General features: G+C 39.5%; 1 protein-coding gene across 18 annotated transcripts in view; it reads right to left on the bottom strand.

The window, feature by feature from the left end:
- Positions 1-17,986, bottom strand: part of PLCH2 (phospholipase C eta 2) — a 100,920-nt gene that overhangs the window by 17,546 nt on the left and 65,388 nt on the right. For 17 of the 18 annotated variants that reach the window (XM_026862738.1, XM_026862739.1, XM_026862722.1 and 14 more), the window contains 12 exons: positions 16,507-16,600; positions 12,685-12,888; positions 11,483-11,603; positions 9,344-9,515; positions 8,979-9,086; positions 6,308-6,466; positions 4,265-4,357; positions 3,709-3,809; positions 2,693-2,790; positions 1,685-1,867; positions 1,131-1,238; positions 821-945 (listed from right to left, as the gene is read on the bottom strand). In XM_026862738.1, coding sequence (XP_026718539.1) covers positions 821-945; positions 1,131-1,238; positions 1,685-1,867; positions 2,693-2,790; positions 3,709-3,809; positions 4,265-4,357; positions 6,308-6,466; positions 8,979-9,086; positions 9,344-9,515; positions 11,483-11,603; positions 12,685-12,888; positions 16,507-16,600 — 1,566 coding nt within the window. The remainder of the gene's footprint in view (positions 1-820; positions 946-1,130; positions 1,239-1,684; positions 1,868-2,692; positions 2,791-3,708; positions 3,810-4,264; positions 4,358-6,307; positions 6,467-8,978; positions 9,087-9,343; positions 9,516-11,482; positions 11,604-12,684; positions 12,889-16,506; positions 16,601-17,986) is intronic. The other variant, XM_026862732.1, reaches the window with a different exon arrangement.

The following is a 17,986-nucleotide window of genomic DNA, read 5'->3' as shown; positions in this document are numbered from 1 at the left end:
ATACTTTGCCACTATAGAAAAATCAGATGTGTTATATTTGCTCTTTGTTACTCTCTGAAAGAGAGGTTTGATTCTAATTGCAAAAGGTTAAAAGGAAATGTTAATTCTGACAAAGCTTCATCCTAGCAGTCATTAAAGACTAGTATTTATTAAAGTCATGTGGATGACATTGCAACAGAACAGAAGAAGAAAAAATGTTGCTAAGAGGTTGTAAATCGGGCTCTTTTTAGTCTGATATTTCATCAAGTGAAGTTGCCAGTGGTTTTATAAAACAAATAAGGGATCACCAAAAAAAAAAAATTAAAATAAAAATAAATCACACAACAGAAGCCATAATGATGGACAGAAAGAAAACATGTAATAATACTGTGCTACATGGAGGACCAGGAGCAGATTCATGCAAGCAGAGGGAAGGACTCCCAAGGAACTCTGCTTGCCTTGCCTGACAAGCTCAGCAGCATTCTGTATTTGAGACACAGACTGACTTGGCTCTATTTTCAACGGTGTTCTGGAGGAAGTAGGATATTTAGAGTACTGTGGTGAGTAGAAATTCATCACGATGAACTTATTGGCCCTTTTTTGCTTCTCCAAGAGGCACAGCACTGACAAATAGAGGAAAAAATCAAACCATTGCTGTGATGCTTATAAGTGAAGAAAACCACCTAAAGATCTAGGATGCTAATGACCTAATTTATTCATGTTCTGTGTCTCCTGGAGAAGAAAAAGATAAGTGCAGGAAGTTAAATCCTGATCCTTAGCCCAGCCAGTGTGGAAATAAGTTTTCTCCAACACACCACAACAATCCCCAGTTGTCCCATACCTCTCCTCTGTCTCCCAACATGGAATCACGGGGTTTTGGAAGTTGTTGACCACTGATAATTCTCAGAACCAGCTGTTTCTTCAATTGACCAGGCAATGGGTCTTCAGAATTTGGATTAAAGACACCTGGAAGAATGAGAAGTCAGATAACGTGAAAGCAGTACCATTTGGGGGATGAAACTAGTTATAGATAGCTTCTGGTTTATTTGCTTCTAGCATCAGAACTGCATTTTTAAACAAACTATAATAAGGATCCACACCCACTCTTCTCATGCAATGAGTGATCCACTTATTTTGCCCATTTTTCTTACCTTGACACATGCAGTTTGGTTTGAGGACATAGCCACAATTCCCATTGGCACTGAATTTGGCCCGGTTCAGCTGCAGCATTCTCCCCTCTGACTGGTAGTTTAGTGCAACTATTCAAAAGAGAAAAAAAAAGGTGATAGCACTTAATGAGTATGTTAACAAGATTCTGTAGAATCAAGTTAAAGGAAGGACACCTAAACACGTTTTCATATTTGACTTCTTGCACGCAAAAAACCTCAAATGTTTTATGAAAAAGAATTCTCATATAACATATATCAGCTTCAGGTAGGGAAACTCTCCAAATGAGTCTGAACTCTGAAGTCCTCTCGCATTTGAAAAGTTCATTTATTTCCATTTATCAGACAACTACTTGCATGTAAGACACATGTTCGATGTAATCTATCCAGGCACCAACATAGACAGCAACAAGGAGGACGCAACTGCCAGTCAAGTTGGATGAGCAGACAACTCAGGAGTACTTTAAGGCGTGATTCTGGAGCTCCTATTGAAACACCCTTCCCAAAATGAAACAAAAATATGTTTTCTTTCTGCTCACCAAGTTGGCAGCCAGCATTCCAGAACGGCTGGGGATTGTAGTTGCTGGAATCCACGCGGTAAGAAGATGGGTAGATGCGAGACAACTGATGCTGGTTGAAACGTAGATACTGGGCTGGCTTCTGCTGCAGTATCTGGTGGGCTTTTGTTTCACTGAAAGATGAAACCTGCCAGCTGGAAGAGACTACAAAGAAGAGAGGAGGAGATTAGAAGTAGTCTCCTTATTTATTTATTTGTTATCTAGATAAAGCATTCACAACTACATAGCACTAGTTCCTTATAACTATCGAGCATCATTTGATTGCATCCCACTGAGCAGGAGCTCTGCTTTTCTTACATTACAGCAAAATCCTTGTGCTTATAGGAGGGAGTTATGGTTGGGAAAATTAAGCTGAATATAAAGAATGACCTGGATCTTCATTAAGAAGGTTTTTTTTTTAAAAAAAAAAGCCAAGATTTTTTGAACTTGCTCAAGGAAAGTATTTTTTCTGGCAAGCAATTCTCTCCTTCTGCTACTTTTAACTAAAACTAGATTCCTGTCAAAAGAAGATGCAGCAAACTTAGAAAGACAACTGAAACATTCTAGAAAACTAATGTTGATATTTCATCAGATTTGACTTGAAAATCTAAACTTTAAGGTTGAAACACTCTCCAGACCATTCTGCTCAGGAGTTTAACTAAATCCTTTGCTATTTCCCAGGATGTAAGTGTCCTGTGGCAGCTTTTATAAAAGCTAGCAAAGACTACACATGTGCTACCTGTAGTAACTTTTTCTCCTTTATGGAAGCTGTCACACAACTCTAGACTCACTTTGTGGATTCCGAAGAGCAAGTGATCAGCTAGTTCAAATAGTATAGCTTTGTGGTGTGCAGCTCTTCCGTTAAAATATTTTCAAGGTGGAGGAGAAACAAATAGAAACCCAACTTTTCATAAGAAGATACCTAAGAACATAAACCTTTCCATTTCTCTGTATCACAACTATTCTCAGCAGACTTTTAGTTCAACCTACTTTCAGTTTCAACATCGTGGATGCCAACAGACTTTGTGTATTTCACCAGGTCAGAGAGTGCCCTGGACAGCTTCATCGTTTTCTTCTGTCGGTTTACCCTAGAAAGATAAACCAAATTAATTTCCCATTAATTAAGGGGTAAATTTTATCTTTCATGTTTAAAAATAAATCAGGGTAAACAAATATAAGGTTTTCTTCCACCAAGGAGGTACTTAACAGTTTTATAGCACATAAAGCTTCATTGTCAAGGCACAGAAGCAGCAGGACCAATGGCATCAAAGTACAGGGCAAGTCTGTCCTGTGCTCACAGGTTCATGGCAGACAGAAGTATTCACCTACTAAGGTCTGGTGGGAGGACACCAACTTGCTTTGGCCAAAGGGTGGAATATCTATTCATATATATATTTACTTCTCAAGTCAGGTGCTATCAAAAAAATCTTTTTAAATCCCAAAGAAATAGTAAGAAAGTAATGCTCTGATCCTCCTCACTTGCTTCAGGTTATCACTAACAGCGTATCTGCTAACCTTCCAAAGAAAGCTCCAAAGAATCCTAGAGCACTGCTTGATCTGATTTCTTTTTGAAGCCTGAAGCTTAAGCAACCGTTCTGTGGAGGATCTTTGAAGAGGCAATTTCAAAAGAAAAATCAAAATCATCACCTGAATGTTAATGCAACTTCATTTGGCAAATTAAAAAAACAATAAAAAAAATCAGCTGGGAACCTGCTACGCTGCAAATTCACCTTAATGGATTCACTGGGCCACCAGTCAAATGGCCTGTATGTCAGTTGGACGAGAAGGTCACAACTCAAAACACATACAAGATTCACTGTACTTTGCTAATGAGTCTGAATAGCACCAAGAGATCATTCTGATGATCTATGCTCATATCAGACTCCTGTCACATACCTGCAGCCCTCATCAAATTGGTTCTAGACCTGACACATATCTATTTAGTGGGTGTATTTATGTAGGTATCTTTTTTAGAAGCAAAATTGCCAAATCCCTTGTTAACAAACCTGCTGTAGTGTACAGAGCTCCTGGCTAAATTTGCTTGAGAATCCGAATCATCTTCACCTTCTTCCAGACTTGTTGCCTTTTTCAATTTGCTTCCTTTTTTCTGTGCCACAAGGAAATTAAAGCATAATATCATTAACTGTCTGATCAAAGTTTGAGCAGCTGGATACAATTCTGCTTTGTTATGCCAGTGAGTATGGGAAATAGGAGATGACAGCGTTCGAAATACTCAGTATTGCAGAACCGTATGTGTGCACATGGGGAAGACTGAGCCCAAGGTCAGAGCCTTTTTATAAAGGAATCACAAATCCTCAGATAAAAGGTGCAAATGAATTTCTGTGGTTTTCAGATTAGATCTTGGATACTTTTAGACCTTGATGTAAATTGAAACTATCTGTTATGCACACTTATAACCAGCCTATCTATTCAGCGAACAGTCTGATAGCAAACCTCTGCCAGACAGTCCAATTATGATATTCCTCTCCACCACTGTATGCAAAGAAAAACCTACCCAAGAACACAACATTTAGTGCAGACCTAATCTACCGTGTGGCTCACCTTGCGTTTAGAAAAACTGCCCATCAACGACCGGCTGTGCCTTTTATTGGTACTGAAATCTTCCCCGGGTTCCACATCATCCTCAAGTTTATTCTAAAGCAATCAGACAGAAAGGATAACGTAGCAGACCAAACAGCGTGCTACAGACAGCATACCTGAACCTCATCAGAGGTAGCCTGGGAAGCAATCCTCCTTAAAGTGTCAGCTGAACTGAAGCAGACCAATGCAGACTATTTTTTTTTTTTTAAAAACACAAGTTGAGTACATCAATTTTGTCCATGGGAACTATCAGAGCAGACACAAATCACACGAATACCTAACCCCAATATTATTTTCATCCAGGCAAAGTTTCAATGCCCCCATACCACGTGCATTCATTGACACCAGGCTGCTTTGTAGCTTAATATTTGAAAAGCATAGTTTAACAGGACTTATTTCTGCCTATTACACAGTTTTACTAGCTACTCCATGGTAAGAAGGAAAGAAAATTCTTGTAATCCCTAAAACCATATTTCATTAGTTCCATTAGTTTTTAACATGATCTTACAGTTTGTTTCCTAGCCTAATAAAACACAGACTATTCTGGTTAACACCTGTGCAAAAGGATTCTTGAAGTCTTGGCCTTGTAGTGGATCTTACAAGAGTAACTAATACATAACGTAAATCATTAGGCTTAAAAGTACAGACAAAACTCATGCCACAGAAAATTTTAGGAAGCTGATTTTTAGTTCTCATCTAGTTCTAATCCCTAGTTAGTACACCTAATCCCTAGTTAGTACACCTCCTTATTATTGGCAGATCTCCAATGTTTTTCATTTGTATGCAACAATGTTCCTAACCTTTTTGGGTTTTATTACAAATTCTAAAATGACAATGACTCAAGTTCATGAAGTGTAGCCTGTAGGCTGAGTACGTTTTTATAAGTAAGCATTAAGTATAAAATTAAAATATAAAGGTAAATGCGTAGAACATAGAGAACCAAGGAAAAAAAGCCCAACTTTCATGTGCACTTTTTCTAATGGAAAATAAAATTCTTTCTGCTGAAAAGTCATTTCATGTGTACATTTCATGCTCCAATTGCTGTATGAGCAAGAAAAAAAGCTTTGTGTATCTGACAGTGATGTTCACCTGGCGTCATCATTAACTGAATGAATTCAGCTATGAATCTGAAGTCAATAATATATGATTTATTCAATAAGCTAACAAAACACAAGAAACAGAAATGCTAAACACCTCTTTCCCTGAAGTCACTGGAGAAAGTCACTGGACTTTGGAGAGAGAGGTGGTTACCATTTCGATTTATATTTTGAAGGGCTGCCGTGTTTCATTATTCATCTGCAATAACAGACTATCCTATCCCTCTGCATCAAGCGTGAATCAAAACCAGCTCAAATTAAAATCTCATTATCAGCAAACTAAAAAGAAGCTTCTAGTAAATGGACACAAATGTGAAAAGTATTCTTCCTCATAACATAGCTTTTATATAAGCAGCAGGAGTTATTAATAAGATGTTGTGACAAAATATTACAAGGAAACATTACAGAAGAAGGGAAAACGTTTTCTTATGTAATGAAACAGCCAAATACGTGGTGGTCGGAGCAGCCACCCAAGAATGGAAACTATTGCTTCAAAACCCCAGTTCCACCTCAGTTTGAGTGGGGACATGAACATGGACCTCCCACATCCCAGGTGAACGCTTTGGCTATCTGGTTCCTCTTGAGTTGTATTACCCTAGTTAACCTAGACAGGGACCTAATGGCAAATAGACTGCACAAAATTCATCATGTGACTCACACTATCTTGTTTTAAGGGCAGTGCTGAGCACTGTTTAGTTTCACTAGTACCATGAGAGATGCAGACACCTCCGATAAACTGAGCTGCCTATTGGGGAGTCTCAGAACAGATCGAAAAGCCCAACTTTAGATATCCATCTTTGAAAGAACCAGCATTATTGTTATGAAATAATAATACTATGTAGCTGCAGAGACAAACAAAAGAACAATCAGGTCTAGGAGAAACTGAAATACAGTAAAATATGTTCACCTTCTTGCTATCTGATTTTAGACCAGCCTTTCCTGATGATGGTAGAGTGGTAACTGTAAAATTGTTTGGATCTTCACAGTCACGGATTTTGGATTCTTTTATCAGTGAGTCAAGTTTTTTCTTTGCTATATTCTCCACTCTTTTCCTATTAGTAGATGCCTACAAACAAAACAGAATCATTAAACTAGGCAGTGATGAAAAAAGTTGTAGCGATTCCAGCTGGGATTAATGCAAACGAAAATGTTATGTGCAAGAAAAAAAAAAAAAAGAAAGAAAGAGGTTCTTCATTTGCGTAATGTGAAACAGTTACCTGCAGCTTGGTATCAGACTTAATGTAGGGTATGGAAGCATATGAAACCCTGAAGTAGATGTGAGATCTGAAGTGTGAACAGACTGTCTGAAGTGGTGAGAGAGTAAAACTAATGAAAACAGTTCTAACTAAACCGAGACTGACTGTTAGCAGGGCTGCCCAGATGTAATGTCTGCTACCAGCCAAGGATGTGCTAACCCAGAAATAGTTAAATATCACTGAGATGACTCCCCATTCTGCACTGGATTAACACATGCTGTGTTTTGCAGCACACATTCAGTATAAAGTCTGATCTGCTCCATGGTGCTGTCAGTGAGCCATTCTTCATGGGAATTTAATAGTGATGGATACGAGTGGAAACCCCGAGTATACAGTGTTTCTCTCACACGTTGGGGCTGATGGACGGCATTCGTACGCTAGGTCAAGGTTGACTCTGCAGATACAACAGATGCAAGATTCTACTGGATGGAATGGGAGAAGCTTTAGAATCTTAATTTCAGCAGTTCAAGGGCAAAATGCAAGACAACTCCTGTTCCCTCCTTCTGTGTACATCATAGCCCATGTGAGGAAGTGGGGGAAACTAAAATACAAATCCAGAGTCTTCTTTTTCATCCATGAGGCATAAACTCACAATCCCAGGTCTTTTAAGAGGTGACAGATTGTGTTTTCTCAGTAGGCCTTAAGAATTCCCAATTAAATTTGTCATGAAACAAGCCATGATTTCCCGAGGTCTTCAAAATTTGGCGTGGAAAGCAAACCAGATGTAGTAAATCTCAGATTTAAAGCAGCAGTAGACCTCACAGCAAAGTGAACTGTTAGTAACAAAGACCATTAATGAGGTCAGCAAAGCAAAGCCTTGAGTGAGAATAATACACCCAGCCATAACACGTTACTACCTAATTTTATTATAAAAGATGACACTTTTCTTACCGGCATCAATTTCTCTATCCATTTAATGAAAGAAAAATAAACATTATTTGACATCTCTTTATAAATAGCATATGTGTGGCCTAAAAGAATCACAGCAAAAGTAATTTCTAGCAATGAGACCTGCTGACATTTCTGCTTGTTCAATCATCTGGATTAGGATCCTCTTGAAACAAACCACCTTTTAGTCTAGAAATTATTTGGAAAACTTGCAAAATCAAGTACCACAGTGCCCCCGATTTCAGCAAGGTTGTCAAATCACCTGTTTTGTTTCCTTTGGGTATTGGAAACAGTCTGCCATGCCTTGGATACAAACAAATGAACTAGAAAACACAGGAAAACGAGCTGAGTGAGCTTTGTTGATCAGTGAAGCTTCAAAGTCAAGAAATGTCCAATTCTCATTTTATTCAGTTTGCATAGTTCTAGTTTCCCTGTACAGTCAGATCCGTAGGTAGCCCCTAAGTGGGCGTAAAAGCTTTTGGTTTAGCTTTCATTTTCTCCCTGTTCAAAAGGGCCAAGCCTTGATACCAGTCCTGATCTTAGGTAGGTGGGAAGCCTGCTGGACTGAACCGTATCACCACTGGCTGTACAGAACCTTCCACTTTGAAAAGATCTCATCTAACAAAAAAGTGTCAAAAAACATTAAGTATTAAACCATCACAGATCTCAGCTTTAAAACATTGAAAAGCGATATGCTAAAGCATAATAATTTTAAAAGACAAACAAATTATTCTTCCATTTTGGTGGGATTATTCATAAAGAAGTTTCCCTTTTAGTTTTAGATGAAAAGGATCAGACCTGTTAACACACAATGAGGAAACAGCCTGAGGGAGAGAGGACTGAAAGTGCAATCTCTCTCCAAGGCAATCTAGTTTATGATATTAGAAGATTTTGCTGTGTATTTTATATTGTTTCTGTAAGATGCAATGTCACTTGCCAGAAGATTAAAGTGACAAAAAAATTACCTTTTAAAAAGGACGAAGAAATAAGGGATTTTCAGATCGAAGCAAGCAGAGATTAAAATATTCCCCCTTTTAACACCTCCTTACAGTAAAAATCAACTAAACGCAGCATCCAGCAAACCAAAGGGATGCTCTGTAACACCGGCCACAATCTGACAGAAGTAGAATTTTTTTTTTCTTTTCTGCATTTGACAGGAAGAACACTATGATGCAATAAAGAACCATGAGATATCGCTATTTAAAATATTAAAAGACACAGAATTCCAAACTTGTAACATAACCGCTAGAACTGGTGCTGCCTAGTATGCACTTCTGTCAAATCTCAACCCATGAAGGTTTAGAACCTGAAAGACTTGTCATGAATCCCAAAGATTAGACCACATCCACATTCCAGAGATCTCACACAAAGTTTCTTCTCACTGGGATGGGAAAACTTAACATGCATTTACATTCAAATGGTCAATTAACTTACATCTCCATTCATTATTTTGCAGTCATCGTCAATCTCATCAGCACTGTCCTCATCAGAAACTTCACCTTCCTCTGCATCATCACTGATGTTGGCTGGAAGTTTCTTCCCCTAGAAGATAAAATGATTACACAGGCAGGTTAGCATGCAGCTCTTCCTATCACACATTTAAAAAAAAAAATTATTCAAAGCATGCAGCAGGTTCTTACTGACTGAGAAGACATTTGTTCACAACTTTATGCACCAGGTTCTTAAGGACTGCTTGTTGTAAAATGATTTAAGTTAGGGGATAAGTGGTAATTAAGCAGAAATCATAATCACCACAAACAAGAAGAGGGATGGACCAAATGAAACCTTAACCTTTTTACCTTAACCAGTATCTTTCCTTTAAGACTTGCTGGTGAAGGGAGTGTGGTAGAATCATCGCTGTGCACAGAAGACAGATCCAGTTTGTCTCCCAGAATTTCTGTAAGATACTGAGCCATCTTCTTCTGCTGAATGACACTGCAGTGGTTCTCAATTGACAAGATAACAGGGTACCTGGCAGAGACATAAGCAAGTAACATCAACTGCAAATTTAGCGTTTATAGCATTAAGAGGATAAGGGTTATTACTGTCTGAGCCATTCCTGTGACAGGCATCACCACCAGTGAAATCCACAGGGCTTAGATAAGTCAGTGTGGGCACTGGGCTGATACCCCACTACTCCATCCAAACTGAAGGGTCGATTTTTTTAACAGCTACAGGATAATTAAACTTCTGCAATCTATTTGATGTATTTTTTACCAGGACACACTTCTCTCCTTCCTACACTACCCAGTCCTGACCTCCGCTTCCTATCAAAGAGGTTCTAGCAAGCCATTCACGAGGAAAACCTAAATAGACAGTGTCTTCAACTCTCCTCTCCGATCAGTGCTTCAGCCCTTCTGTACTCTCACAGGTAAAAGCAAATAAAGGTTCCAAGAACTGAAAAGATCCCCAAAGGGGCTTTGTCTTTGCCTTCCCATTTGTGTTAGTTCTTCCATGAAAACTTTTCTAGCTAGTAAGCACTGTCACAGAGACAAGTAGTCTAGTAGAGCAGTGTCATAGAGACAAACCTGCAGGTAAAACCTCTTCGACAAAGACAGTAAGTATTGTTTGTAGATTTAGTTTTATTGTTGTATTTATTGTTGATTCTCCAGGCTGAGAAAGAAATAACAATGTTTGGTTGTTTGAAAGGCATCAAGGTAAGATTTCCTAAACATCAACTGCAGCGTGGTTGGTGCCACGTGAAAGCACACTGAAGATGCTTTTCTGTTTAGAGATGATGTATTTTTAGGATGAGCACAAAAGCCAGTACACAGTGCAGTTTTGTAGGGCTGAATTATGAGGGATTCATTAATTAAACACTAATCGTGAATAAAAAGGTGTCTACTCTGACATCTGGCCCTCATGAGCTCCTCATCAGGAAAAACGCGACTTTCAGCCAGACAATGCCTGCAGGACAAAACTCTTCCAGTTGATGATACAGTTAAATTCCTGGCTTTGACTGAAGCTAGTTCCTTAGCTGAATGTGCAGCCTACCAACAGCTGTGCCTCCAACCTATCCTGGGAAAGAAAACACCTACAAGTCTAAAAGATGTTTCATTCAGTACCAAACTCTGACCGAGCATCAATACCTATCAAGAAAAAACCCACCACAAATAACAAGTTGTAATGCAGTCCCAGTTAACTTTTCTGTAAAGCTTTTAAGAACCGTAACAATTTCAGAAGCATTGCTGCATATTCCGCTGGACAGCTTTCCTTTGATTTATTTACCATGTCTTCAGGCAAACTCGAAAAATTTCAGGCTCACTCTAAGTTTACCTGGGCTGAAATTTCAGTGCACGTTTAGCTCTGTCAATGAAGGTAGATGGACTGCTTTGAAGAAGCTACTAGAAAATTTTTTACAGAGATAAACTAATTTATCTGACAAAAAAATAGATAGGTTGACAGACACATTTTGACTCTCAGGGGAGGACAGTGCTGCCAAGGGATATGAAACCTATTGTCTAATTCTCTGATTTCCTGAACAATGTGCAGGTAGGGAGAATAACCCATCTCTCTTGAGCAGTCTGCTCTCTCCACAACTGGGCTAGCGGCTCTGCATTCCTTTGCTGTTTAATTTGTCTCCTATCCTTGGAGCAACGCAGTGTAACCTTGGCATCACCGGAGTACACATCCAGTGAGAGATGTGGTTAAACTGTCAGCCATTCCGTGAAAACATTCGCTGTCAAAACATGTTGATCCTTTGGTCTTCTACGAGTGGGATGAAGACAGCCCCACAACTATGTACAGAATGGCCCTGCTCAGGCAGTTTGGCCTTGTTATTTCTTCCTGAAGGCTTTCTCCCCACTGAAAACAACTCAGAATTCTGTCTGGCATATGCAGGAACAGGTTGGATTTTCACTAACTGCCTTTACAAGGATGCCAGGAAACACTCTGGTTTATAGCCCTGAGACTCACAAGTTGGCAGATTGTATACATACTCATTTTTGATGAAGGCATATTTGTTGATAGTTTCAATCACATCTTTGAAGAGAATTTTGGAAGTCAAAGTGTATCCATGGTGGACAATTGGTTCACCATCGGGCCCATCCCAGCAGTCAACTGTAGAATAGAAACAATGATAGTCATCAGAGGAGTAAGAGCTGGGGCCACCACCCGTGGAAGACTGTGAGACTGCAATTCCCTTCAGCAACCCAGCCAGCCAGTTACCCAACAAAGCAGGGTATAGGTTCATTCCCACCCTTCATCTGCATCTCCCTCCTCACTGTGCTGACGGCCTTCCTCTGAAGATACTCCCTGGCTTTGACATTCTATTGTGTACAGACTGTTCCCATTGTTTGAGAAAGCCCCAAGCAAAAAGATCTCCTTTTAGCAAGTGCTGCGGAGTACTATGACAGGAAGAGAGATGACAGAGCACAGCATTACTTTCATTATGCTGATGCTAAACCTGAAAAGGAAAGCAGAGAACCTTAGCCAAGCTTCTCACACCACAAGCAAAGCCAAGGCCTAGTCATCTCTAGCTCTCCCTGGATTCTGCCTAACTTTATACCTGTTTACAATCACATTTCCATAAAGGTTTCACTGCTCTGAAGCACCCATTGGCATGTCCACAATCTAACCTGAGCAAACCATAATACTGGCCTTCTGAAAAATCATAAAAACTCTGTAATGGTCAGGATATTAAAGATGACTATAAAAGAGGTACCGTCTCAGAAAGGCACTACAAACATCTGAAGGGATTTCACATAAAGGCTTCCTAATCGCTGCAGAGATCGGCAACATTTCACATAATGGAACTCTCCCTCCCTTATCAGAAGTATCAGCTTTCCTCTGAAGCGTAGCAGAAACTCTGCCGTATTTGCCAGTTCGGTTGACACACAAGCATACGCACCAATACATCCTACTGAATGTCAGTATCCTCTTTAAAAAATATTTTCACAATTTTTTTTTTCCTGAGTACCAATGACACTACTCTTCCAATATCTGCCTTATTTCCATGCTCAAAAAATCTTGTCCATTCTATGGCAACATGATTTTGTTGTTCGTTATAAAAGGAAGACACCATTTTACTAGGCTTTTTTCTCTACCCAGTTACCGTGTCTTCTGCAGAAGTCATGAGTCTTCCTTTATAGAGGAGAAACAAAACTACGGAGTCTATTAATGATTCCTTTTTCGTCTTTACCTTCTACACAACGACAGCCAGATTGCAGCACCCATGCATACATGTCCACCCTAGACTGGGACATCAGTTGATCTCCCATGAGGTAGGTATTATGTGAAGAGGTAATGAAATAGTGACTCAAAGGATAACTCATGTCCTGATTCACTTGGTAGTGTTCCGGGTTGAATATGTCTCCCGATGGACTCCGCATGTAATTGGTGAAACCTGTGAACAAACAATACGATAAATAATACAGTTTTGTTCCTTTTTGCTGCTGTGGCCTTCTTAAAACCAGCCTAAAAATGCATCTCTGCATTCACCAATACATTTATGAACACACAGGTAAGACAAATAAACAAATAGTACCACCACATCCCAACTGCCACAATGACAAATTGCAATTATTGCTTTCCAGAAATTTCTAGCTGCTTTATACATTTCTCTGCTTTGCCTTTCCTGAAAAAAAATAGGTCTATTTAATCTGAACCTGACATTTTAGGCTTACATTTTTTGTCAAAAGACTCTGCTGGGATACTAAGTCGCATGGCATATAAAAGCCTCGAGAGATCTGCGGCCATATCCCAGCATTGCTCCTCAGTGAAATGAGTGGAAAGATAAATGGTATTGTACTTCCTAGAGCTGGTTTCTACTGGCCCAACACAGTGTGAATCAAGGGAAATACTCTCCTCTACTTGTCCTGAAAATACCAGAAGAATGTCAGCACACATTGGCTTGTACAAGCAACAGTCTCTAATTCTGACGCGACACCACATGCACAAACATGCGTGTGGATGGGAGAGCTGCAGTATTTCACTACTGTCACTTGATGAGACTGAAGTTCACTTGACACCAAAAAATCAATTATCTGTAGTACTTTCAGTGATGCTACCAGAAGAATCTATTTTCTGAAGTAGTGATATCCTTGCAAATCATGAAGACAACATCACCTGGACGTTTTCTGTATTGCAATCATCACTGTTGTTGAGAAGCAAAGTTTTAGCAAGTTATGTTTTTTATCTTTGTATGAAATTGCTGCTCTCAGAACACCAGTATACATTTGTGCACATATATATACACAGACAGTTCCACAAGACAAACATTAAAAACCCTTCACTTCCATTTCAAGTCTCCCCAAAATTCTTTTCATTCACCACCAATGAAAGACGAAGTTTTCCATTCACATCCTGGCTTTAACAGCTGCTGACAGCAATGATGCCTTCATTCTCTGCTTCAAGAATTCGAATTCTCCTGACATTTCACTCATTATTCCGTAAATAAAACAGCGTCTCTATAAAAATCCTGCCAAACTTCTAAAGGCCTTAATGCACCTTCTCTGACTGTGACAGAATGGTGCTTTGTTTCACTAAAGCTACACAAGGCAAAATAACTCGAGTCCTCAAAATCAGTCTACAGAAACCAGAGAAATTGAGGTTGAACAGAATTTAAGCTAAAATGTCACCTTTATGATGGTTCTCGTAGGCTTTACATTTTGTGTTGATGAAAGTTTTATTAAAGGAAAAGAGCTGATAGATACAAATAGCAGCCAAAACTTTTTGAACAATACACTAAGAAACAGTACTAGGGAACCTCAGTCTAGCCTAATATTTGAGTGTCTTGAGGCTCGTATGATCAACTAGCAAACCAGTAATAGAGCTACAGTCAAAAAAAACACTAACCAGTTCAGAGGAGATACCATGAAACATTGAGAGGGCACAGTGTATGTTAGCAAACATACAGCTAATCACTCATGGCAAATGAATAAATTTATTTTTTTTTTACTACAAACCAATCAGCTACTACAAGATTATTTCCACAAAACACTGGTAAGGCAGCCTCTGAAACAACACTATCGTTTGCTTTAAGCCCTTGTTAAAATAAAATATCAAAATTGTTATAAAGACTTCACACTAACTGGATCTACCAGCCCTAGGATGAAGAAATATGAATGAATCGAGATATTGTTGGCAGAATGTACCATAGATCTGCAGTGTTTACACACTCAGGAAGAGTGTACTGACACAGTGTTTAATTTTGATAACAGCAGAAGATAAGAGGGTTTTTTTGCAGGACTACGTTGAATGAGCTAACTGTCACAGGCCAGGCCAAGGTGCTTCATGATCAAAGCTCTAACAGCTGAGGGCACAAGGCAATACAGACACAGGAATGAGCATGAATGGGCAGAGACCACTCTACTACTACTCTACTACTACTGAAGTGCCTCTAAGTGTGGGCAGGATGCTCCTGTCCGGGCTGTACCAATTTGAGGAATAAACACACAACTTCAGCTTCCATAGCTGTTGTGTTTCAGTCTCCCTAGGCAACACTCGATTCGTTTTCTGGAAGACAAGAGGGATCTAAAGTCTCAGCTACACAAAAAGACAAGAAAAGAATAACTTCTCTGCAAGTGCACGTGCACACACATGTGCATACATGTTTATGCATGCAGATACATATTGATGGTTTTTCAGCAGTTCTTTCTTCTTTGTGGGTACCCAACCCAGCAGCGCGCCCCTTGTCAGCTCCTTGGTCACCTCTGTTCGGATACCATCAGCAGTACACTCCAGAAACCTCCCACGTTAGTTAAGCTCTGGATTAGGTACGTTCTGTCCTGTTGCACTTCCAGCAAGATACTGGAGTGGTTAAAGTCTCCCATAAAGAGCAGAGACCGCTAACACGAAGCTTTTTCCAGTTGTCTCAAGGCCACCTGATCTTCTACTTCCTCCTGATCAGGAGATCTGTCGCAGACACCCAGCAATATGTCACCCATGTTGGACTGCTCTCTAATCCTAACCCATAAACTCTCAACCGGTTTGCCATCCATTCTTAGGCAAAGCAATTTGATACGTCAGGCTAGTTTAAAAAACTTTCTGGTACAAAAAAACCTACACTTGTTTGAAAAGCCTAGCCGTACCTTTCTAGTTATGAAGAAGGCAAGATAATGAACGTGCTTATTCATTATTTATGTGACTGTCACTGACTGTAAAGCACCAGAAAATAAAAACGAATATGTCAACTGCTGCACACACTTGGCATTAGTATAAGCTTGAAAATAAATTGGAAATGTGGTCTGAAAGTAGAACAGACCTCAATCCATCCTAAATAACCATCATTTCTTGAAAAAACCCACCTTACACAATATACCAGAAACTACCCACTCCTTCATGAGGTAAAAAAACCTGAACTTTTATTTTGCCACTTTTCACTACGACAACACACCCACACAAATGGACAAGACTGATTTTCAAAAGGTCCTAGAACTTTTGCATAGAATCTAATTCCTGAGGAATATACTCTGACCTTGGAGTCAACAAGATCTGGCAGATTTACTATTTAGGGGAAAGGATTTAGCATCAGTCCTCAAAATAACAGCTACCATCATGATGGTACAGCTTCATTACATTCAGAGTGAAGGCTCTAGCAGCAGAGGTCATGAAAGCATGCTTCTAGACAAATTTCACCTATCATCCCACTTCACATGTTTACTCTGCATCAGATCGCTCCTCTTATTAAAACTTAAAGGATTTCCAAAAATACCTGCAGGAATGATGCAACTAAATTCTACCATATTTTTCAAAGGCACAAATAAAGACTCATCGAGCTCCAGCTGACTTTCAATGACTGTTGCTTCATCGTGATATGTACCTTTAAAAATCTTCCAAAGAGTACCAATTCCCTTTAGGTTCCTCAGCAAATAATAGATATTAACAAAAAAGCCTAGTGAAAAGCATACCCTATACAACGCGACAAAATTCTATGACTATATATTATGCAAATGAACGCGATATTCTCACAGGCATTGAAACACTTGCCTCTTTCCTACAAAAGCTGCACCAGCCAGCTTACCATCAATCCCCAGAGCTCCCTCCTTCTTGTTCTCCAGGCATGGTTCAAACTTGCTAATGATTTCCAGGCAGTGCTCTTTAGTCACGTTTGTCATCTGTAAGAGTAGTAAAACTGAAGTGTTACTAGTAATCACACCTTCTCTCAGCTCTTTGCTCTGTATACAGTTTAACAACCTTAACAACAGATTATCTATGGTGCTGCCAAGGATTTCCAGTTACCCAGTGAGGTTCTCACTCCTGTCAATCAATGTCAGGTCAGGTAAGAGCTGGACCAGTCTGTGAAAAGGTTCAGTCCCATTGGCAGCTGCCCGATCGCAGCCAATAAAGACGGAGTTCTGCTTTGTAGGTCAAATTTGGGTAGAGTGTTATTAGGCACGTAGAGCATCCAAACAGAACAAGCTTTGTCACAAACCAATGGGATTTCTTGTCTTGTAGGATTAAAGGATTAGTTTGCATTATCAAAGGGTTTTTACTTCACAATAAAACAAGAAAATGGCTCATCTTTATGCAGCAGACAGAAAAATCAGTTGCTAGCACGGTAACAGAATCAGGACATAATTGCTCTCAGAAAGCTCCTTGAGGAAATCTGCTAACTTCAAGGTTGCTTTGCATTTTCAGCTGAAAAAGAGAAGAGTCCAAGGGGAAATAACGTGTTTGTAAATGTCTTTGATAATAAAAGGGCCACTTATGATAACCTGTAGGTTTTTAAACCTTGCAACGTTTTCATAATTTAGTTTTAACACCATTCTTTAATATTCCTGCTATTTACTGCTGATTTACCATGTAATTAATATCCTGTTATTATTTAATACTCCTGTCCTGAGCGGTCCAACAGATCCTTTGTGCTAGATGCTGTACATGAGACATGAAAATACAGGCCTTGTCACCAGAGGGGACTGCCAAGGAAGTGACCGAGTTGATGACTGCTTTAGCAACAAGGAATCTTTGCTGAGGGGGAAGTGAAGCCACCAGCATATCTGCTACCAGAAACAATATCTTTTCTGGGGGTAATTTAAAACCTAGTAAATAAAAGTAAAAGAAGAGGAAGGAGAAAATCTGAACGCTTTATTTGCCCACACGTTATAGGTTTGCTGGGTTCAAAGGATGAAGCTCTGGAGCAACAGAAGGTTTTTCTGGTACAGCTTCAAAGGCACAGAGTGCACACTTGATTTCCCTGTAGATACTGTATGAGAAAGGGTAGCACCAGCCAAGGGAGAGAAGCCCCACAGGCGTGAGTTGTCCACGTCAGCGATTAGCTGAGCTGATTTGTGTCCTGTGGTGAGCGTGCATTTTCCTCTCACCATCTGGAGGATCAATTGACCAATGAAATGGAAAGATATCCCACTTATCTAAAAAGATAACTGCCAGAGAGCTGGCTTCTTTATTCATTCATTTCTTAGACAACATTTGAAACTGATGGAGATTTATGATTTACAGGCATGCAGCTTCAAAAGAGATCATGAGAGAAAAAAGGCAAAGAT

This window comes from Athene cunicularia, assembly GCF_003259725.1.
Source record: "Athene cunicularia isolate RWA chromosome 21 unlocalized genomic scaffold, athCun1 chr21_part1, whole genome shotgun sequence".
Taxonomy (NCBI): Eukaryota; Metazoa; Chordata; class Aves; order Strigiformes; family Strigidae; genus Athene; species Athene cunicularia.
Note: the sequence above shows the minus strand (reverse complement) of the source record. Positions and strands in the feature narration are given on the sequence as shown.